Raw genomic sequence first — 24,438 nt, 5'->3', positions numbered from 1 at the left:
TAATGGGTAACCCCTTCAGCACAAATTTTTCTATTATGAAATTTTCTGTTTCATCGGAAAGAACTTTTTGGCCACATTGTTCTTTAGTATGGCGCAAATTATGACGACTAAGTACACTCTTGGGAAATCTACTTTCAGAAGCCACTTCGCAATAGCTTTTACCACTCTTCAATAATTCCAAGGCATTTTTTATATCATCATCCTTGTATTTTTTGTATATTTTACTATTCCTCGGGTCGGGCTTATAGGTTCGTGGCATTTTCTGTAATTAATAAATAGAATTTTTACTTTTAAATAAGACATTAAAACAATGAACACATTAGAGGATTCAATTTTTAAAAAAAAAACTGAATTTATAAAATCCTGTCCCTTTTCCCCCCATATGGCGTCCCGATTTATTTTATAAATTGTCTGCGAATTCACTTTTTGTTCTAAAATAAATACAAATTACAGAAAATTAAACTCACCAATAGATACTCCTGATGAAAAAATCTTATTCTTCTCACTGGGAAAGCCCTTTTAAAGATTTTCAAGCGTGTTTTGCAAATGAATGATTTTGAGGTTATGAAAATGACACTTTAGACCAATGATACTCAACCTTTTTTTTCTTCGGGCCACATACGTATATTTGTAAAGCTACGCGGGCCGCAACACTATACTGGTATGACAAAAAATATCATGAAACCCACCACCCCTGTTTTTTTGGAAAACCATTTGAGATTTGTAAAAATATAAACAAAACAGAATAATAATAATAATACATATTACTTATCAGCATATGGTTCGTTAAAAATTACAATAGTGAAAAAAATAAGCTTGTTTAGCTTTTATAACAGTTGGAAAGTTACGCAATACTCGGTTCTCTATTTCTTAGTGGTAGATGTTCAATTTCTCTTCAAAAGCAAAAACTTTATTCGCCACCTGCGAAATGATTTTATTTTCGCCCTGTAGGCCACGATTGAGTTCATTAAGTTTTTCTGTGATATCACACAGAAAAGCTAAAAGACACCACCATCCGTCATTATCAAGTTCGCTGTAAATTTTATTATTTTGTTGTAAAAACAAAATAATTTCATGCCTCAAAGAATAATACCGTTCCAGAACTTTACCTCGGCTTAGCCATCTCACCGAGGTAAGTAAAAGAATGTCACTATAGTTACTGTTCAATTCTTCCAAAAGACTTTTAAACTTCCTGTGGTTCAGTTCTTGGGCTCTAATATAATTAACTATACTTATTGCAGTCTTCATCACGGCGTCTATTTCGGCAATGGAGATACGTGCTGATAAGTTCTCTCGGTGTATGATACAGTGGAAAGATAAGAGATTTGTTATATTTCTCTTTCAATTTATTTTGCAACAAATTGCTTTAGCAACAAATCCTTTTTCGGATCCGATCATTGAAGGGCATCCATCCGTGCATACACAAACCAATTTTTTAATATCTATATCATTGTTTTCCAGAAATGTACTGATAGTATTGAGATAGTCCGTGCCTCTGGTTTGATTTTTCATAGGAAGAAATTTCAAAAAATCTTCATGAACTGAATTGTGTCCTGTACAATATCTAACAAAAACGGAACATTGTGAAGTTGCTGAAATATCGGTGCTAGAATCAAAAGCCAAACTAAAATATTTGCATTTTTTCAGATCTTCTATGATGCGATTAAATATGTGTTTTGCAATATCTTCAATGCGTCTAGTAGAATCAGAGTGCTGCATACTTTTGATCTGAGATATTATTTGATTTTTATTGCTAAATTTATTAAATAATACGTTTGAAGCCCTGAGGAAACATTCACAACCTCTGCGTCGGTAAATGGTTTCATGTAACAAATTTCATACGACGCTCTTGTCACAGCTGCGTCATGTGATACCCCCCATTGATATAATATTTTGTTGATGTTGTAAGGGCTTCTTGAAGAATGTTAACTTTTCACGTCTTATTAAAGAGCCACGAGGAAAGGTATCACTAAATGTTTTGTGCTTCGTGGTATAATGACGAAGAATGTTATATTTTTTTAATATAACACTTTCACGACATATCAAGCATGTGGTTGAACCATGTTTATTTGATACAGCGAAATACTCTTCTTCCTATTTGTCTTGAAACACTCTTTTTTCGTCGGACATTTTTCGATTGCATTTCGAAGACACTCCCGCCATTATGGGTAATTAAATTATACAGCAAAGACAAGCAAAAAAAGCTATCGTATCCGTGTTCCGCGTAATGTTTACTTGAAATAAAGCCGCAACACTGTGACTGATGCATTCAACTTTGGAGCTGTCAAAAATTTATGCGTTGCCACGAGCAAAATTATTTGCGCGCATATTTGTCTGTCAAATGTTTGTTTTTTGGGAATAAATCTAGCATGTGCAGTAGCAACACTCTTATACCAGATCTGATGTTGACACGACAACGACCATCCTCTTCGGGTTTCCATGTCTGTAGGTCAAAGTTGAAATTAATCTCAAGATATACGAAATATAGAATGCCAGATTTTGTAAATCATGTTCCAGATAATAAATGTGTTAAGGGCCACACAAAAAAGCTTGGCGGGCCGCAGGTTGAGTACAACCGCTTTAAAATGTTTCCAGTGTTGCTATTGTAAAAAAATATATTTCCCTATGAAATAATGTTGCGGTTTTTGACATATAATAGAATAGTAAAAAATAAATATGTTGCCAAAAGTTCTACCTATATAGGCAGACAGATATCTGTCCCTATTTAGACTTAAGTCCCTATACACCCCGTTTTACGGTATTCCAGAATTTTCAAAAAGCACGAAGATTTTGGTCTTTCACCTGTTTGAGTATTGGAATTACAATTTGCTCCTTCCAAGAGACAGTAATAGAGCCAGAGGTGAATATAAAATTATGGAAGTCCAAAACATACTTCAGAAGTTCATTTGGAAAAAAACAAATGGGATCTTGTCTTTTCCCGGGCAGTTTTGTGGACGGATTTAAGAACTATTTTCAACCCTTCCTGTTTAAATGGAGCATCAAGCCAATGATTTGGAAATGTACACAGCGACGGAATGTTGTCCTCTGAGAATGATACTTCATCCTCATTGGGAACATAGGGAGGAGCCAATTTATTGACGAAATCCTGTAACCAATCTGACCTAGGTGGCTTCGGCGAGGGCTGAATAAAAGAGGACCGAAAGCGTTTTATGTTTTCCCATACTAAAGTCAATGGGGTATCTGGACTTAATGAGGAACAAAATGTGTACCATCCTTAACGTTTCTTACCGCGGAGAAGTTGTTTGCCTTTCGCTTGAATGTTTTTAGCAGACAAAAAATTATCCAATGACATATTTTTCTTAAAGGTTTTCATTGCTTTTCTTTCGTTAACAACATGAGTACAGTCCTCATCCCACCGAGGCGGTGACGGGCTGCACTGCAAGGATTGGTTTTTGGAATACTAGACTCCGCAGCCGCAACTATTGTGTCCCAACAGCGAGGAAAAACAATCGGAGGTACTTTTAGAGTCCGAGCTAGGTTTTAAGGAACTCTCGAGGAATTCTGAAAATTTGTGCCAATCATAAATTAGATTGTACAATATACAAATGTAATTTTAAAAACCGTTTATGCCTATATTATTTTGTTGTGTCATAGAAAACTGTTATGTTGAATGTATGTATGTTTATAAAAGGCATTTGTGCCGTATGTCACAATGTGATAGCATTACTTTTTTGTCAAAAAATTAATTGCTCTATATTCAACTCTTCCACTAAGGTTTGAATATAAATGTTAGGTTTATACTATTGTAAATAAAATATCTTCACCTTGTTACGATTGTTGGGCACGATAAAAACATTCAAATTGTGCATGTTACTGTGTGTTATCTTTGTTATAGTTTTTATTTGGCGTGTTTTTGAAAATAAACTGAACTATTTAGAACTATGCAGAATTTTTTTATTCACAAGCTTATAAAACTATATTAAATAAGATGTATTATTATTATTATCTTATCTCTTTCTCAAATTAATTTTTATCAAATATTTTTGTATACCATATATTATATTATTATCTTGTATGTACTTACTGTAAACTAATTTTTATTATTTGTTTTTAACATTAATTTTTTAGTACCATTTTTTTGCTTAAATTCTTTACAAGTTCTTTACAATTTGCTTTTCAATTCATTCAACATTTTTCTTATATCCATATTTTTTTTATTTTCTTTTTTACTATGCAAAGTTTCACTTTATGAAAATATATCAAAACGCAAAGCATTGCAGCATGCTTTTTTGTTTCTACAGGTATACAAAAAAAAAGTGTTTATTTTTTAAATAATTACTTACTATGTTTGTACTTACCTGTATAATTTTTGTAAATGCCCCTTGGTCGTATTGTAAAATTAAATAAATAAGTCTCAAAATGTTAACAAATTTATGCCATAAAATAGAAGGTATTGTTGACCTAATGCGGTACAGAGTGTATTCAACAATTTAATGTACTTACCACGTAGTTTCTCCTCATCCTTTAACTGGTAAATGGGCAGTGTTGTCTGACATAAAACTGTTTTACACACTAAATATTTTTAAATGTTTATCTCAAATTAAAATTAGTTGTACCTGATGTTCTCATTTCCTTGAACTTATAAAAAAGTAAATAATTTTCCAGTCTTGAAGATACATGCTTAGCGAAGCGCTCATGGTCAATAAAGGACAAATTAATCTAAATCAAGCAGTTTGATGGGTACTTGGCTTTTTATAGCTTAATCATCTGATTTTTTTTTTTTTCGGCTTCCTATAATATGGTAATACTGAAAGCAGGCCCAGGAAGCGAAATTATAGGGATTTTTTTTCATATTTTATTTTATATTTTAAATACTATAAATATATACATAGTTAACAATAACATTTAACAATTGAAAACTCTATATTACTCTATTAACAGTTTTTCAAATTTTAATGAATTGAGACAACAGTGGAAGTATTTATATGTATTATATTTTACCGGTAACTAATGCTTTCAGGATAAATAATACTGTAAAATGTACAATTTACAAGAGTAAAATAATATTTACCAGAGGGAACTAGAGAGTTTCTGATTTCTGAACCAGGTCCGTACTGGTTGAGGTGCTTTATTTTTCAAAAATATTATTGAGTGTTATCAAGCGGAGGCGATACGGTTGGCTGTGGGCCATATACTGCAGATGCCTCCAGAGAGCCTCAACTACGCTCCCCTACTTTACAAGGGATTAGGTTCGCCGAGTCCACGCTGACTGTCAGCAGTTCATTTCAGAGCTAGGGGATGCAAACCCTGACTTAGAAGGATGCGCAGGAGTTGACAGCCGACACAGGCCATCAAAATACTTTATCTTAATTTAATTTAAGATCAAGACAAAACTCCATCTGTGTTTCACATTGTACTGCCCTTCCCGTGTATTAGATTTGGATGGATTATACTAATCATAGATTGAGAAAGTGAGAAATTTACCCATCCATGAGAGAAAATGTGGGTACTAAAAGGTGGGTCATTAGTTTAGGTACTACATATTTAAATTACTATATCCTGGACCATTCAGTATTTAATTACAAAGAAATCAAACAAATTATTGTAAAGATTATTAATTTATATTTTAACAATTTTGTATAAAATCCAAGCCACAATTAAATATTTAAAATAAAAACAAAATTATATTACCCTCTGATTTCAAAATAAAATATAACATCATTTGTTTTCCTATAGTTCGTAACTTACACAATTATAATGGTTGGACGTGACACTAATGAGAATGCTTAAGTAGAACTAGGAATTCCAAAAACATAACTACAAAAACCTTTTAAAATTAGGAAATTTGCAAAGAGAAATAAATATACATATTTATTTCGGGATATAAAGATTCTAATAATTCTTTCATGAGCAGATATCGTAAAACTTTACTTAAAAACGTAAACATTATTATTTACTATATTTTTACAAATACAATTATAATTTTTATCAAAACTTTTGTACGTATGAAATTGCACCTTAAATAATGTGTGGCCTTTTGTGCTACAAGAAACCAAGTTTAACAAGTATTGAACTAAATATACAATGAACAAATCTTAAAACTACAAGTACACATACTGCCGTATGTATAAACATATATTAAAATTTGATATATACTCCCTTTATATTCTTTCAAAATTCTCAGTAAACAAATAATGTGTTTATTTAACACATTTTATGGCACAAAAAAAACATGTCTAACTTTTCTGACTGAATTTTTTAACCCATTTGGAAGACAAGTAATATTAGGATTATGGAAACAAACGGGGCTCGGTGATTCATCTTATGTGTAACTACAATAAGACTATCATACAAATAATTTATACACAATAACATATTTTGGCTAAAACAATATGTGTGCATTTAAATTTTAACACATTAAGTATAGTACGCATACGTTTGAGAAGACCACATTAATTTCTTAAATGACAGTATTATAATTATAATATGTATTTATGTGAGATCTCTAAGGGCTTCTTATATTTTCTAAATGTTTCTGTGAAATTATGAAAATATTTTATTTTTAAAGAGTGAATCGACATTATTATTCAAAGGACTAAGATACCATTTTTTTACTATTAGTTTCAGTAAAAACTTCTCTGGTCATGTTATGAATAAAAAAATGAGTCCAACCAATAAATTCACCACAAAATATAATCAATTGAATCTCTGGATGTAAAAAATAAAATACACTTTCTTTATAACAGCTATTTGCATATAAACTAAAATTTTAAAAAGTCAATTTAGCAATATCAAAAATATAAATTTGTAGTAAAATTTCAAATGTAACATATTTTTCATTTTAACAAGCTATTATTTACACCCACACTTAGAATACTTAGTGTTATCAAACTTAATGTGAAAACGGGTCAGTAAATTTAGGTATATATGCATATGGAATACCAGTTGAATGCTTGTTGGACCTTTTTTGTGAATCAAAAACATTTTCAAAAGTTTCTGTGAGAACTCATGTTAATTTTAGCATCATGATACGGCATGGTCGTAACTGGCTCACCCTAAAAACAGACTCCTCGACGCGATTGTAATATGCGGCGAAAGGTGGGGCATTTGTATTATACACATATGAGGTAGAATAAGGTTTAGTGAGGATACATGTGACTTACAAGATTTGCATACTCATATTTTGCAATATCAAAATAAATATTATTTTGGAAATGCTTTTCAATGGAAACATTCTCCTAAATTGGACACAATAAATTGCACAAATAAACACATGTACTCCAATATTTGGTATATCCGTATGAATATTTTTTAATGTTTATAAAAATATGGGAAGAAAAGATGACTGGGTGAAATAATAGCAAAGTTGTGATTAAGAAGGCTAAGTACAGAGAATGGTGATATAGATTTTAATAAAACAGCATATATCAAGAAAACTTTAAAAAGAACAGGAAATTTGATTTAATTCTGGAATAAATAAATAAAAATTAATATTAAATAATCTCCCAAATAGAGCGTAGACAAAATGTACTTCACTCTTATTCACAATTAATAATAGTTCTTAAAGTGTTAAGGATTGTAAAAATATATATTTGTATTTACAGGGGGTTATGCATATTAATTACAATATAATCATGTATTTAAACTATAAAAAAATATTTAATTTTCAATGATATTCCAATAACATAATTATATTACCTAAATTATATTATTAATATGATAATTTCCAATTGGTACAATTTTGAGCTGATTTTATTTAAATGGACAAAACTACATGATAATATGATCTATAGATTGTCCGATATAAAGTCTTTCCGAATTTTCCCTAAAATTCCCCTCTAGCATTTTTGATAACGCTAAATTTTTCGGAAGATTTACCATGTACTTAAATTTAGCATTTAAAAATTCTTAGGCACAAAGGTGTTGTGTCTGTTAGACATACATACAAACATTCCTATTCGTAATGGTACACATACACACAAATCACAAACACGTCTAAATATAAATCAGGTCACTTAAACATTAAGAACATCTGAAAAGGGCCAAGAACATTTGCGTCTGCAGAAATATGTTTAGTATCTCATACACAAAATGTTGGGGCACTACAGGTTTCATTAGACACTATTTCTTATAACTAGAACTTGGTTCTTTTTTTCTCTTATTAACAGCGGCGCAGGCTTCTTCGGGCAATCTTTCCGGATCTGCGAGGATATCTGTAGAAGTGCAGAGAGCCCTCAGGGAATTTAGGACAGCTAAAATAAAAAAAGTTAAATGTTGTTAAAATGTAAATTTCCACACCAACTTGAAAATGATTCCCAAAATATCAAATGCTCGACCGATTTTTTTATGACTATAATTTCAATAAAAACGCATAAGATTTAAAATATTGAGACTTAGCGTAAAATTTATAGCGGAGTAATTAAAAACTCAGAATCATTTTACTAATACAGTGTTTCATAAGGTTTTTTAAAAAAAAATAATTGGAAATACATAACAATAAAGCTAAATATACAATAATATGGTTACATAATAATAAATATAGTGGTAATATAATAAATTTAAAACAGTATTTTTTTTGATTTTATTTTTTATTTGGTAATTATCAAAATGGCTGGAAAAATAGCAGTATTTTACGGTCATTGATATAAATGACCGTAATTTTACCCCGAAACATGGAGACTTTATTAATTTTATCTAACCCAATCACACAGTTTCAAGTTATTCGAACACTAATTCTGTTAAGTTTCAAATGACCTTAACTGTTTTTATTACAAAAGTACCCGATCACTGGATTTAGAAGGTAAACATCGCAGATAGATATAAGTAAATCTGGATCGATCTGGTTTTCACTGTTTTGTAACGTGTTCTATGAAAAAGCTATTGGTATTAGTTTCCTTGAAGAGTAAAAAGTTATTTACTCAAAATAACCATTCTTTATCATAAATTATGGTATTTAAAAAAAAAAATGTAAATTATCGTAAAATACCAGAGTAAACATAAGAGATGCATAATAATAAAGTGTGTATTAAAAATAAATTAAATGAATATTTGTTACCTGGCCTCATTTCTACTAATGAGCAATGTTGCTCTGCCCACAGGAAAGTGGATCTCTTGAGTTCCTCAGTGCTGGCCTGAGATACACTGTTGTTAAATGATGTTAGTAGAGGCTCCACCAAAAGACTGAACTGTGATTACGAGTTAAGGAATTCTCAATATAAATTGTGTCTATTCTAACTACTGGTGCGAAAGGCTAATATAGGCTGAAAATAGTTTCTAGGACTTGGCGACCAAAACCATCAATAGAAGACCTACGTTGTTTCCTGTTCTGTGAACCCTTCATGTTAAGCACCCTAGCCATATAAAATCTATGCTGATGTCTGAATAGACAAAAGGCTGCTCATCTTTAAAGCCCACTTGTGCAGTTATGGTGTATATCTAACTTACAACTTATACTTGTGAGTCTGTATATACAATTATCAACAAGGCTAGCTTAATTTAAGTTATCAGTAGAAAATGAGTTAGTTATGAATTTAATATAAGAGTAGAAGATAGGCCCTAGAATGGAAGGTTCTGCAGGGGGTTGGACCTACCCCAAACGCCAATCACCGATGCGAGAAGAGAAGCTGAAGGCATAGACACCGACCAGTGGAAGGTGACGTTGGAAAGTAATTAAATACCCAGCGACACCGGGGGATGCCTCGCTATCCCCGCAGCCCAGACCAGAAAAAAGAAAAGCTGCCACTATAGCCATCACAATCCAGACACCGCCGCCCAGGAACGCCGCGCCCACAAGCACCCATCACGATTACACAACACTCCAGTCGCTTCCGGAAGAGCCACCTACGTCGTGCTAATGTCCCAAGATGCCCATGCCGCGCCACTCGCCGCAGCTGGACGCTGCCAATCTAAGCAGTGGCACATTTCACGTTTTGCACCACTACACATCAGCCGCCCTGCGGATGCCGACGCTGCACTCTTTAAAAGCCCACGAAGTAACCGCCTATGTGTGCCGCCGCCCTTAGCATGTCCGGTTGATTGTAAGAGTACTTTGTAAGTAGTTTAAGTCTAGTTCTTGGTTAGATTAGTTCTTATAAAATTGGTCACATATTATTATTTTATTCATTAAACCCAGCCACTTTATTATAGTTAGACTGAATGCTTAACATCATAATTATTATTCTCAATTGAATAGCTGGTGCCCTGCAAAAACCGTAACATCGCTCTTTCAATTTAATACAAAATTTATTTCTTTGATTTTATTAAAAAAAATATATTTCAAATCATATATTTTTGGTTCCAAGACTCAAATTGCTGGGAAATGAGCCCAGGATTTCAACCTTAATATAATGTCAACACATCAAAAATACCATATGAAATGGTCAGCAACGTAAAATTCAAATTTATTCTTCAAAAAAATTAACTCAATAGATAAGGTAGCCCAGTTGTATTCAACGGCAAAGGATACAATCCAGAATTTCCAGTTTTCGTTAGTGCGGTGGCAGACATATTCGTCAAACATTTCCTTCAGCCTTCCTGAGCGCTGTCGCGAAACGGGAGCGCCCGTAGCAGGCAGTAGTGATTGGCAATTTCTGAAAATAGATCCAGGATAAAGGTATTCCATTCCTTATATATCGTTAGTGAAAAGTTTGCATATTTTTGTTTATAATGTGTTTTATATAATATATAGAATTGTACTTCTAGCTTACCCTATGGAATTGTTCAGACCCTCAATCTGCTGTTTCAACGCTTCCATTTCTTCCTTCATTTTACTTCTTTCTATTTGTAACTGTCGAATGTGTTCTGCGCCTTTCTGTAGCATGGCTGCTTTACTGACCTGAAATAACACCCTAAATATAGATAGATAGATTACAGAGAAAACTTTACATAATTTGATTTTAGAAAAAAAAAAAAGAATAAATATAATTTTGTATAATTTACCCCAACATTTAAATTTTGGTGGCAATTTTCAAAGAGTTGTAATTAACTCACTATTAAAAAATGGAAATCCGTGAGTCCGCAACACTAGCCACGGGACCACAACCGGATTAAAAATATTATATATTTATAATATTACAAATTGTCTAAAAAAAACACTAAATTTTTTTTTATTAGTTGGTTGGAAGATATTTCTATTTAATAATAAGCTCGCCAATGTACAAACATATATTATGTACAAGCAGTTAAATAAATATACAATTGAGAATATGTATGTATAATTAAAAAAACATCAACAATGCAATATTACAATGTCCCCTTTTTTTATATCAGGGCTATCCATTGAAGAGTCATATTTCAGAGTCCAAATTTATGAATTTCAAAGTAAGAAGGCCATTGTAATTACAAATAAAATTGCATAACTAGCAAGAAAATTTGTTCACTAACTGTTACTAAATCCGATACAAAAAGGCTTCAAAATGTCACATGCCCTCAAAAATCCTTATTTTAATAAGAATTTGGATGGTGGCAATTTAATTTAAGTGCATTGAATTAATCTGATTGTATGAATCCAGTCTAAAATCACTTTCGACAGGTCATGTAAAAAAAAACACTAATAACCATTTTTCTTCTAACAATATTTTTTACTTCGCTTTGAAAAATCACTCTTCAATTTACCCTACGATTCTCAGCTTAAACACACCTTTGCATTAGGGTTCTGTGATAGCTGGGGTATGAGTGACTGCAGCAGGTCAAATCCGTTCTTTATATTGTATCTTCGTTTCTGTTCCGAGTGTATGTGGCCCGCCCTCCTGTGCTCCCCCCCTCCTGAGGGAGATGGGGACATGGGGGACTGAGGGGAGGGGGCCCCCGTGGGGGAACTGCTGCCAACAGTTATCAGCTGTGAAAAAAATTATATTTATAACCTATTTCACACATATATGAACACCATTACAGAGGAGATGGGGACATGGGGGACTGAGGGGAGGGGGCCCCCGTGGGGGAACTGCTGCCAACGGTTATCAGCTGTGAAAAAAATTATATTTATAACCTATTTCACACATATATGAACACCATTACAGATTCACTAATTACAATGAATCAAAATTTCGAGGTTCAAATCCCACTCTGCCACAACAGGATTTCTATTTTTCCAGCACTAGTTATTTACGTCTTCTAGGAAATGGTCGGAAAATTGAAATATTTGGGTAAATAATAAGAGCTCATGTTTTATTTTTTTTAAAAGTACTTTTATATATTCCAAATATATTGGTATCATAATTATTTATTATTAATGTCATTGTACAATCTAAAATTTAAATTTCATCAATTGATAAATTAAGTTTTGGCACTGTTTTGTTTTAATCACAAGGGCGAAGATAATGGTTACAATAATTTTACTAATATTTAACAGATTTAAATGATATGTATTAGCAGATAGGATATTTTAGTTGTAGTACTAAAGACACACGGGAATTTCTGTAAAAATTATGTGTCTTTTGCACCACCAGGTGCAGATGAGGGTAAAAGAACATTACAATGGGTCATTATGTACAAGGTCTGTTTTTACCTGCGCAGGAATAGAAACGGAAGGAAGGGCTTGTATGATGGCCACAGGGTGCGGAGCCTGCTGCTGATCTTGGGTCAAAGACTGGGCACTTGTCGGCTTGTAGAGCCCTTGTCCTGAAACATAAAACTCTTCTAGATTATTTCCTCCTTTGTTTAGGATTCAGGATGATAATAATAATATTAAAAAAAATATGAGGAAATTCAGTGGCTTTTTAAAATTTATATTTGTTAACAGACTATTAAAATAAAAAATAAATCAATTATGTAACGTATTATCATCATCTTAATGATTTTTAAAGTTTTGTAATTTTAAAATTACACCGTCATTGACATCACGAGTTCAAGTTGGTGAGTTTTTCCAACATTTAAAAGTAGAACCCCGTACCTGCCAAAATAATCTAAACTTTGAAAAACATGGCTATTGATTGGTAATTGTTCACCTAAACCTATTATATTTCGAAGTAGTACATTTACACATTTCACCAACAAGCTACAAAAAGTGGCTTGGTGGGATTTTTATTTTTAGTAAAAATATAACAAGTGCAATTTTTTTAAATTGTAAAAATGTATAATTATGCTATTAAATCAAATAAATTTTTTTAAAAATATATAAATTTACATTTATTACAATTTAGATTTATTACAATTTACAGGGCTTATGAACTGTCATTGTAAACGCCTAGACTTCCATGTTCCCTTCTCAAAAATGTTCTGTGGCAACAAATTTTAATCTGTGATTATTTTAATGTCATGTCATTTAAGAAAAAAAATTAAGGTACAATAAACAATAATAATTTCGTATACTTTTTTTACGCGGTTCTGCTGAGTGGTATGTATACCCTGTATAAAAAGAGTATTATTTTTCAATGATATTAAATGTTTTAGTTTTACCTTTCGTATTGAGCAGGTGTGCCAGTAAGACGCTGGACTGGCTCAGTAGGGGCTCGCTGGCGGCGGCCACCAGGGGGGCGGGGCCCCTGCGGGGGGCAGGGGAGGAGGAGCCACTACGGGGGCGCCGCCCAGTAGAGGGACTGCTTCTCCCCGGGGCTGCACCCAGCACAGTGCCCAGGGTGGCCCCTAAGGGTAAACTGTTGCTGCGGATATTCTCCCCTTTGGCTTGCTTCTGTTGTATGCTGCCTGATGATTGCTGAAATTAAAATATAAAAAAATCTTATTTCTGTGTTTAAAATCCACAATTTAAATTTTTTTAATATTTTTTTTTCCAACATTTGGAATGCCTAAAGTGTTTCTTTTTTTCTGTATTCTCCACTTAATGTTTTTATACACATACTGTTATCTTCAATTTTTTTTATTTATGATTTTAAAAAAATATATATATAAAGGGTTATATAAACAAATTATAAGGTCAAGTCATGTTTTATATCTCATCTGTATGTTGTTTGTGTACAGTCCACTCTTTAATAACCTCTGTTTTATGTGCATGCAACAATAAGTTTTCAAAAGTAATACATAAATTGTAAAAGAACAAATAAATAAATAAATATGAATCATTTTGTGTACACCAAAGGAACTTGGTTTATTTGGTTCACCAACAGGTACTAACTCATTCTTCTTGGATCAATTGGTTTTATTACAATATTGTCCAAATGCTTGTAGACAAAAAACTGGATTTCACTCCCTGATTTTGATCACCAAATGATTTTTCGTTTTAAAAAATAAAATAAACAAAATCAGTAGACTCAAAAGTGTTTTGATTTCATACTAAAATTACAATATGGAGTTCTACAAAATAAACACCGACTCATAAAAAATTTATGATATATTTACCCTAAGTTGAGAACTATTAGCAACTTGTGGCGGTGGTGAAGGCATCTTGAACCTGGTATTTCCTCCCACAGACAAGTTGGCCGCCGTGTTCTGTTCCACATTGCTCACGTATATCCCCGCCTTGAGGCTGATGTGCTGCCGGGTGCTGAGCCCCCGCTCCATGCACTGCTCGTTGTAGGAGGACTTGTCCGCCACCGGCTGCGGGGCCCCCTGGAAGGGTCCGTGCTGGCCGTAGTGGGGGGCGGGCGAGGGTGTGAAGTGGCCCGGCCGAGGCCTGGCGCCCCCTTGCTGCCGCTCCTGTGCGTACGATGTCCTGCACCCCCTGGGAACATTGTAAGAGTCGGCGCGGCTTTGGTGCATACCTGCTGTAATAAGTCATGATTATCAATGTACAACTACAACCTTTATGAGTACGTACATATATATATTTTTGTGAAAAAACTTAAAAATGATGCTCAATAATTTGTAAATACAATGCAAGCTTGTTTTACGCCATTTCGAAATAACACAGTCCAAAAATTCAATAAATTAAAAACAAAAAAAATAACTATGCGAAAAAGTAATAAAACTGCTCTTTTACTAACTTGGCGTATATTATAATATGATAGTAAATAATACATATTTGTTACGATTTTTCAAAAGTATTTTGATTGGTACTGGTGGTGGTGATTTTATTTGAAAAATTAGGGTACAATAAATAGTGAACAATTTATTTTTTTTGAAATCCCAAATTGATTTTTTTTACATGGAAACCTATCCAGCATTGTTCTTTTATTAGTATACTTTTTTTAAATGGTACTGCATGGAACGTATCCCCCAAGTAAAAAGAGGTTCCAGCGTAATAGAGAAATATATATATTTTTTTTACAACTTTAAATTAATAAGGGCATATGAAATCATTATTTTTTAAGAATTTACTATTTGAAATTCCAACAAAAACAGTTCATTGCATTGGCTATGCCCCTAATACGTCACAATTCGGTTAAATTTTGAACACTGGTTGTGACCGTTTAAATTTACATTGAACATGGTCATGAATCTTTACGCCACAATTATCAAGGTCAAAGATGTCGCGGTTTTGTACAGACATAATTACCTTTTCTAACATTAATTTTTCTAAATCCATTTCATATTATCATATTCGTAGTATTTGATATTTCCCTATTATAAGGTTTTTTTATTAAAAAATGCCATGTAATATTATTTTTGAATTATAAAATTATTTAAGAATTAAATTACACATTTTATTTACATGATCTTAATATTGCTACGACTCTGTGTTGTTAAATTACGTATTATATTTTATGTATGTATATGATTTCAACATGGAACTTTCTAGCAAGTGGGAACATGAAAATTAATAATTGTTTAATCATGGAATTGCAAATATATATATATATATATTTTTTTAAATGACGAGTATGTGGAAATTGTTTTAGAGGCGAAGATTACACTTTTTGAAAATAATTAGTAAAAATAAATCTGCTATCTGCATGTCTAGACAGTACTATGAATTTACTGCATAAATAATGGGAATGCTTAGTTGATTGATTAGTATAATACTTGCCTTAAAGTTGACAGATATGCTAAGCTATGATAGGTAGATCTATTGATAAGGAATATTTTATTACATGTCTAATAGGGTACACAATTTTGTTAATTATATAAGAAATTTCATGGTCGACTATAAAACGGATGGCTAATGGAGTTAAGAGAACATTGGGTTGTGGTCCTGTGGCTAGTGTCTCGGACTCACGGACCAATGGTCCAACTTTATTTCCATTTTCTAATAGTGAGTTATTTACAACGCGTTGAAAATGGCACTCAAAATTAAATATTCGGGTAAATCATAAGAACGCAAATATTTCTTTAAAAAAAAAAAAAAAACATGCAGATTGTTACAAGACCCAAAAAAACATTAGAAATATGAAAATAATATTAATTTGTTCTTAGATTTTTTTATTTAATTAAATTATTCACCTTTTGTTAGGTGTCAACTTTGATTCTGCCAGTTTTTTTCCGAAATTTGAGTTGGTTTAACATTTATGATTTAAAGAGTTGTCTGTCTTATTAGGTCTGCAAGTTTAAAATTATTATATAATTGGTTTAACTCCATTAGCATTCCCACATCAATATTGACATAAATGATTAAATGAAAACTTACTCTGAGTTGGATAATTCCTATCTTGAAAACCCCCGACAGAAATATGTGGGTACATTTTTTGATTTTGCATATATTGCTGCTGAGAAGCTTTTTGCATTTGGAGTTGGTTATTGGTCAGCACACTTTGCTGTCCCATCATTGTCCCACTCGACGTATTTTGTTGGGCAATCATATTAGATGGGTGAACACCGTACGGCTGTTGCATCATCATGGATTGTGATTGCCCCGCCATGTTCGATATCACGTTCATGTTGATCTGTTGAGATCCGGCGTTCTGATTACTCACTTGAGGAGGGTACACTTGGCTCTGTCCCCTGTGACTAGATAGACAGTTGTGGGCTGAGGAGTGACTGTCCAAGCTGGAAGTGTTCTGCCCAATTTGGAGTCCCGCGGACAACGACCCCTGGGTCATTATTTGTTCGGGGTGTGCGGTCTGAAGGTGCGGGGGAAGATGCGGAACGTGCTGCGTTTGCATCTGAGTGTTTTGGTATTGGGTAGTTTGCTCTAGAGCTTGCTGAAGGTTAGGGTCCATAAGAGCTTGGGAAAAGTTGTTCCTATACACATGGTCATCAGCTGTTATAGTTTCTTCAGGCACCGAAGGAAGTTTTACACCGGGAATCAAATCTAAAAAAAAAAAACATTTATTACATGCGACAAGAAAATATAAAGACTGCAGTATTTTTTTATTTCCTCAGCAATCACCAGGGCCTCAGCCTTTTTATTATTTAGAGCAAAGCTTTAAATTAATATTTACATAATACACAACAATGTTGTATGGTATTTCATATCCAAAGGCAGACTACATTACATTAAGTAAAATAAAACTGACATCTTTAGCCTTATGTTCGAGCTTACCTAGTAATGGTTCAAAAGTGTCCATAAAATCCTCCAAGTTTGGTTGCAGTGGCCCTAAGCTCGGTTGTATGAAATCAGCAAGACTCGCTCCTCTGGCTAAAATATATTATTTAAATAAGCATATTTAAAAGAAGAGGGCATACTTAATTTGCGATTGAATCGATTAAATATAAAATTACCAATTTCTCTCGTGTCCGGAAAGGCAAACGGTTGATTGGACGTAATTGTAGAAAAAAGAGTATCACTCATAAATGATATGTAGTCTTCATCAACTAGCATATGTGAACTATCTCCGTGTGAATGCCAATCCAACACCTCCATGTCCGAAATCTAAACAGTACATTAAATTATATTCATGAAATGCAAAATTTTCATAACAAAATAAATATGTTAAAGGATCAAGTAATTGTTCATACGTACAACATCGGAAACATCTTTATTCCCACAGCCTAGAGTCCTGTTCCTATAGTACATCCGCCATTTCTTGTACTCTGCAGTCACCGTCTCTGCTCGCCTCTTCCAGTACTTTCCCTCGAGAATAGTAGCCTGAAAAAATATATAAATATTATTGATTGATTTGGTGTTTATTTTGTAGAACTCCATATTTAAACTTAAAATATTATTCAATTATACCATTCGGAAAACTGGGGTTTCGTACTAATAATAGTTGCCACATCATGTTTAACATAAATTTACTGAAATATTTCATTTTATTGCATATTGTCATATTACTGTAGCATCAAAAAATTTTTTTTTTGAACAAAAAGTATTGAATTTACTTATTATTATAACTGAGGTCATTACGCATCGATGCTAAGGTTAAGTTAGATATGGGGTACTCTTATGGGACCTTTCAGTATAAGATCAAATTATTAATTTAAAATGTACTATCAATTTTAAAAAATAATTTACAATGTAAATTTATAAAATAAAAATACATTTACCCCTAGTTTACCGCAGTTGTTAAGTTAGTGTTAAATAAATAAACATAAAAAAGTTTAATAAATATAAATTTTTAAACCATCTTAAATTCAACTACTAAGCAATTTTTTTTTATACCAAGTAAAAAAAAAAATTTGTAATTATGCTTTTCTTCAAAAAACGACCAAGGACTGTTGTTACATTACTTGTCGAGACAATGACAGAGAGTGACATGGCGTTCTATCCTCTCTGCCTACCCCTACGAGGAAACGGCCTGACGGTTTGTTGCTGTAGTTGTTGAAAAAGTTATGTTTGAAGCAAAAAAAAATGTTTGTTAAATTCGATTTTATTGGGACATTTATGCCTATCTTGTCTAAAACCCACAGAGACATAAATTTGGCAAAAAATAATAGCACGGATTGATTCAAAATAAAACAGGCCTGAATGAAAGTTTTAATAAAAAGAAATAAAGTTAGTTAAAAATATAAATAATGTATGGAATTATTGCAAGTTTAACATGAAGTTTTGATAGATAAAATCACCCCAGCTTTAATTTACCTATAAAGGTACGTAATACATACTTATCGTGGCTCCTAATTCTAATAGACGCTGAGTACCTACATTTCAGGGTAGTGGCGAGTTTAAAAAATGATAGGAATCATAACGCATTAAACGACCGTCCAAATAAGATGGGTATAAATTGAAAATCTTTCAAAATCGGGCACTGGAATTATTAGATTAATAATCTCAAAATTAAAAAAAAAAGTATATTCGCCGCATCGACGTCGCGTCGGGCCTAAGGCTCATTTCACATGTATCGTCCCAATCCAGCACGGCGCGGTAAAATTAGGGTGGGTGTATACAATTTTTTTTTTCTTTCATTTTATTTATTTAGTACTCGCGGGTGAAATTTTTTCAAAAGGAAATCGAGTGGAGATTAGTCGGCTTCATGGTGTACTGGTTAGTGCGTTTACCTTCCACTGAGTAAATACAATTTAAAAAAAAAAAAATTCGCGCCGCGCCGGGTGGATTTTTACTGTGGCGTGAAAACGGCCTGAGAGGTGATGCAAAAATAAATTTGCGTTTTGCGTAAGTTTTACAACATGCATGAGCCAAGAAATGTTGAATATTTATTAATAAAAATTGATTTATACTTTAGATGGTGGATAATTTCATTATTTATGGTCGATTTATTCAGAAAATTAATTGGTTTAAATTGAAACAAACATGTAGACGATGGAGTAATAATAATAATCACGCGCACTAAAGCTCTGGAGTGCGATTCTGAACGCTTTCTAGGGGATAGAGAAAGCGTTGCTAGCAGATGATTAGTATGTAAATTACGTGCTAGCAACCCTCTAGAGAGCGTCCAGAATAGCACGGCTCGCCATGGTATTTTCATAGAATTTATAACATTATACACACGCATCTTCAAACACTAACAACTTTAACCTCGCAAAAAAACCCCATGGTGTGGGTAACGCAGCCTAAGTTCAGGCGATCGCAGTACCCAAACAAGTATACAGATTTAATACTGAGTGCTTCTTTTCTCTCCAAATTTTGTTTTATTTCTTTAGTATTATTTATTAATATTTTCTTTTATTTTAAATAAACTTCACGAAAGGCCTTCTACAAAAATAAAAACTATATAAGTACACAAAAATATTTATGTGTTTATTTATTTCATTCAAAAGTATTCACGTTTATTTATTTATCTAATTAAATTTGTAATATGTAATGAAATGAAACATTACATAGTAACACGTCAGATATTATTTGTCTTAGTGATAAGATAGGTTGTTAAGGTTAAACGAAACAGATTTGAAATGTACAAATCTTTGCATTTACGTAAACGATTTAAAATTAGCTAACCGCAAACCAATTTTCGAAAACGCAGTTTTTTTAAATATCTGTTATTTCGATGTACAAATTAAAAAAAAAACTTCCTTCTGTATGTATGCGAGAATCGGTATTAGAAAAACTAAACTTTTCGTTACAATAAAGAAAAAGAGAGAAATAATGCTTTTTACTCCATTTTAACACTGTTAGTTGAAAAGAGGTGTCATTATTACAGTTAAACTGCAAAAAAAGTGTATTCAAAACATAAGATATGTGGGTTCGGTGTCGTTATTACTTATTACGTTAATAATTACTCAAATTCTTTTTTTCCCTTAGTATGAATTATTTGTCCAAAACTTGACCTAGAACAAAGAGAGGTATAAAACGGCAACTCCGAATATTATGAATTTGAGTTATTTCTACCTATGCTGCCTATATACATGTTATTACTAAAATGCACAGTACAAATTATATTGGAGAAAATATGTATACACACTTATTGATAAACAATAAACATATTGATAAACATTTGGTTTAAATTTAATATAACGTTTTTTAAATCAACATCCTGTAGATTTGAAATGCGTTTGTATGAGTTTTGCGAATGCGCCAGCTTTAGTTAAATAACCAGTACGTATGCGTATTTCCTATATCAACATACTGAATATTAAGGTACCTTGAAGTTGATAGTATTTGTAAGATACGCTGGAATCTGTATACTACTCTTCATTTTGAGTCCAGTTCTATGAGAAATGTTCCAATTTCCGCGCACGCGCATTAAGGTTCATAACGTTGTCATATTGTTTTACGAGATAAGAGTATCCAACTCGTGTAATGTAAGAAAAATTAGACAGGTTCCGTGGCGCAGTTGGTTGACAGCCAACTGTGAAACCGGCGTCGCGGGTTCGATTCCCGCCAGTTGCAAGAAAAAGATCCAAGAAAGATTTTTTTCTCAATTGGTCTGGGTGTTGTGATGTATTTTTCATTACCTTCTTCCATATCCCCTCTATCCCACCTGCTGACAAGCCTCAAGCCGGGTTATTCCTTAAAAAAAAATAAAAACGACTCTAAAGCTAGGGTTTCCTAGGACAGCGGTGCCCGTATCTTAACGGCCGTAGTGAACGGTGATGCGGTGGACAGCCGTCGTAGTGGTGACTAGAGAGTGGTTTTATTTTTTAACGGTGTTATCAACACCATTTTTATAGGAAACCACTCTCTAGTCACCGTTACGACGGCTGTCAACCGCATTAATGTTCACTACGGCCGTTAAAATACGGGCACCGCTGTCCTAGGAAACCCGAGCTTAATCGTGTTTAGCGTAACGTTTTCAATAGCGTATTATTGAAATTTGGCCAAAATTAAGGAACATCTAGAGTTTTAAGTACTGCCCTAATGTTTACAGCTTCACCGCTAGACGCATCTGCTCCTGTGCAGCGTTAATTTATGTATGATCAACTATTATCATTATTATTATTACAATAGAAAACATATATAGCATCATTTTCGTAATATAATACTTCAAGCGCTCTTCACAAAGGTGATTCTATGCAATATTGTTTTTGATTAGATATCTACCTATATCTGTTATCATACCAACTAACTGTAGGAACATTGTTAATTTTGCCAGCATCCCTACTAATACTATATTCCCCGCACGCGCCTGCGATGTACGAGGGCGGATTGATAATGAAGTTACCTAGCGCTAGATGGCAGCACAAACACAAACACAAAAAAAGATTTATTTTTTCCAAATTGCGATCTGTCAAACGGCAGCTGTTAAAAGGTCACCCAAATTCATCGATTAGTTTATTTGTTGTAGTCGTTTGAAGTAAACAACTTTTGTGTTTCTTGAAAAATGGAAAAAAGCGAATTTCGTACAGTGATTAAACACTATTATTTGAAAGAGAAAACGGCGAAAGAGACAAAAGAAAAGCTCGATAAACATTACAGTGAGTCTGCTCCGTCAGATTAAATGGTAAAATATTGAAAAATGTATTATGTAACTTAGTAGACATTATAATAATAAATATGTACATCTCCCCTCCCCTCCTTATCCTCTCTTCAAGCATTTTTGTCCTTATCCCGTCCAATTTACAGTACCTTAATGTTCTTAAAATAAATATTTAAAAAATCTTTGATTATTGAGTACACGAAAATAACATTTTTATCTGTATGTATTTATTTGATATGTAATATATTTTCTTTACTAACTTTGTATACTATGTGGAAATCTGTTATTAGTTCTGAGTTTATACACTATATCTGTTTGTTTACTAAAAATATGTATGTAGAACTGTTGATTTCTTAAATAAAATAAAATAATAAAATAAAATAAAAACATTGGATTGCTGAATTTAAACGCGGCCGAACAAGCACTGCAACAATACCATCAACAGGAAGGCCAAAAGAGATGGTTACTGAAGAAAATATCAAGAAAATCCTCGATATAGTTATGAATGATCGCCGAGTGAAGTTGCGTGAGATTGTTGAAATGGTAAACATCTCATATGAACGTGTGTTCAACATTTTGCATGAACATTTGCATATGAAACATATATGATAACATATGAAAAAGCTATCGGCAAGATGGGTGCAGCGTTTGTTTAGTGTCGAACAAAAACGATTTTGAGAGACCACTTCACAGCAGTGTTTGGACACGATAAAGCGTAATCCTGTTGATTTTTGGCGTCGATAAATAACTGTTGATGAAACGTGGGTGCACCACTATACACCTGAACCAAAAATCAATCGAAACAATGGGTGGAAGCTAGTGGAAGTGCTCCAAAGAAGGCAAAGGCAGTGAAATCGGCTGGCAAGGTTATGGCCACTGTATTTTGGGATGCACTTGGAATATTGCTCATCGATTATCTTGAAAAAGGATCCACAATCACAGGAAAGTATTATCGTGCATTATTGTATCAATTGAATGATGCAATCAAGGAAAAACGACCACATTTAAAGAAGAAAAAAGTGCTCTTTCTTCAAGACAACGCACCGGTTCACACAGCATTAGATACGATGCTAAAATTAATTAAAACGAATTGGTTGATCATCCACCTGTTAGTCCAGATTTAGCTCCTAGTGATATTCTCCTGTTTCCAAACTTGAAAAAATGGCCGGCAGGAAAAAGATTTAGCTCAAACGAAGAAGTGATTACCAAAACTAACGCGTATTTTGAGAGGTTCCCGAAATCGTATTATTCAGACGGTATAAAAAAGTTGGAATATCGTCTTACTAAGTGTGTCGAAGTAAAAGGAGACTATGTTGAGAAATAAATGGTTTTTGAAAAAAAAAAAAGTTTTTTTCCTACTTAGATAGCTTCATTTTCAATTCGCCCTCGTATGTACGCTTTGTACTTATGGCGTGATTTAAAAAAAAACAATAATTATTAATTATTTTTCTTTATTTAAAAAAATCTAAGCATTAAGTTGAGTGAGTATGCGTCTAGTAATTAAAAATTAGAAAAGTATAATGTCATAATAATGTAAATACGTATGCTATAGGAACGGATCATTCTCAAGCGCGCACATAAATTGAAAAGGCGGGAAAAACTAATAGTTAAAGATAAAGTTAATTAACAAAGGGATAATTTGGACTTACAACACCTATTTATTGCGTTTTCTGAGAAAACTAAATGAATATTAATTTGAAGCTAAATAAATAAAAAATTAAAATAATTTGTTTGTAAAGCATTATGTATACCTACTAAAAACAAAAGTATAAGATAAAAACCATTGTTATTTAGGAAACATTTATTCAAAGTAATTTATTTACGGCAATATTTATATGTTACTGTTGGCCACTAAAGAAAGAATAGTATAGAAATGATAATATGTTTAATCTCCCAGCAGATAAAACAAAAAGCATAAAAATAATATATTTCATAATATTTTATTTAAATTAATTCTTGATGGAATTCCATTGTAATGATGAAATATCTTGTATTTACATACAAGTTATTAATTTAAAAATACTCGGTGCACTTCCACTTATTTATTTGACCAATTAGCGCTTTCACCCTCTAATGGGCATCTTCAGACTGGTCTAAGTTATTACATCATTATTTCATAATAAATAAAGATCACCCTTTAAGCGGAATCATCATTCCTTTTCCGCACCTAATGGTGCATAGGGCACTGGATTGGTACACCAATCGCAGCATATCTCGATCAATTTTGTTACATGAAGGTAAGGTGGTTAGTCTTACGCTTCAGGTACCAGTCCAGGGATTATGAAATATTCTAGTTTGAAAACACCCTTTTAAATAAATATTTCATGTCAACTATGTCGGAAATCGAACCCGAGACCTCTCGCACGGTAGTCAAACGCGCTGACCATTACACCACGAGGCCGACCGAATAACATATTATACTCACATTTAACTTATAAGGTTATATTTATGTCCA

General features: G+C 32.9%; 1 protein-coding gene across 3 annotated transcripts in view; it reads right to left on the bottom strand.

Moving 5' to 3' along the window:
- Positions 1 to 5,563: 5,563 nt before the first annotated feature.
- The window catches only part of Mondo (MLX interacting protein mondo), a 79,575-nt gene continuing 60,700 nt past the window's right edge, over positions 5,564 to 24,438 (bottom strand). The window contains exons 4-15 of one of the 3 annotated variants that reach the window (XM_088231708.1): positions 17,693 to 17,818; positions 17,452 to 17,602; positions 17,273 to 17,368; positions 16,418 to 17,041; positions 14,254 to 14,618; positions 13,357 to 13,612; positions 12,467 to 12,579; positions 11,600 to 11,797; positions 10,668 to 10,795; positions 10,427 to 10,550; positions 9,017 to 9,146; positions 5,564 to 8,213 (exon numbers count right to left, since the gene is read on the bottom strand). In XM_088231708.1, the coding sequence (XP_088087834.1) occupies positions 8,083 to 8,213; positions 9,017 to 9,146; positions 10,427 to 10,550; positions 10,668 to 10,795; positions 11,600 to 11,797; positions 12,467 to 12,579; positions 13,357 to 13,612; positions 14,254 to 14,618; positions 16,418 to 17,041; positions 17,273 to 17,368; positions 17,452 to 17,602; positions 17,693 to 17,818 (2,442 nt within the window). In that variant the 3' untranslated portion in view covers positions 5,564 to 8,082. Of the gene's footprint in view, positions 8,214 to 9,016; positions 9,147 to 10,426; positions 10,551 to 10,667; positions 10,796 to 11,599; positions 11,798 to 11,830; positions 11,923 to 12,466; positions 12,580 to 13,356; positions 13,613 to 14,253; positions 14,619 to 16,417; positions 17,042 to 17,272; positions 17,369 to 17,451; positions 17,603 to 17,692; positions 17,819 to 24,438 lie in introns of those variants that run through there. The other 2 variants (XM_088231706.1, XM_088231709.1) reach the window with 2 other exon arrangements.

Source organism: Micrasema longulum, unplaced genomic scaffold (assembly GCF_059751315.1).
Source record: "Micrasema longulum isolate JH-2025_06_02 unplaced genomic scaffold, ASM5975131v1 h1tg000904l, whole genome shotgun sequence".
Classification (NCBI taxonomy): domain Eukaryota; kingdom Metazoa; phylum Arthropoda; class Insecta; order Trichoptera; family Brachycentridae; genus Micrasema; species Micrasema longulum.
This window is presented reverse-complemented; position numbering and strand designations above follow the sequence as displayed.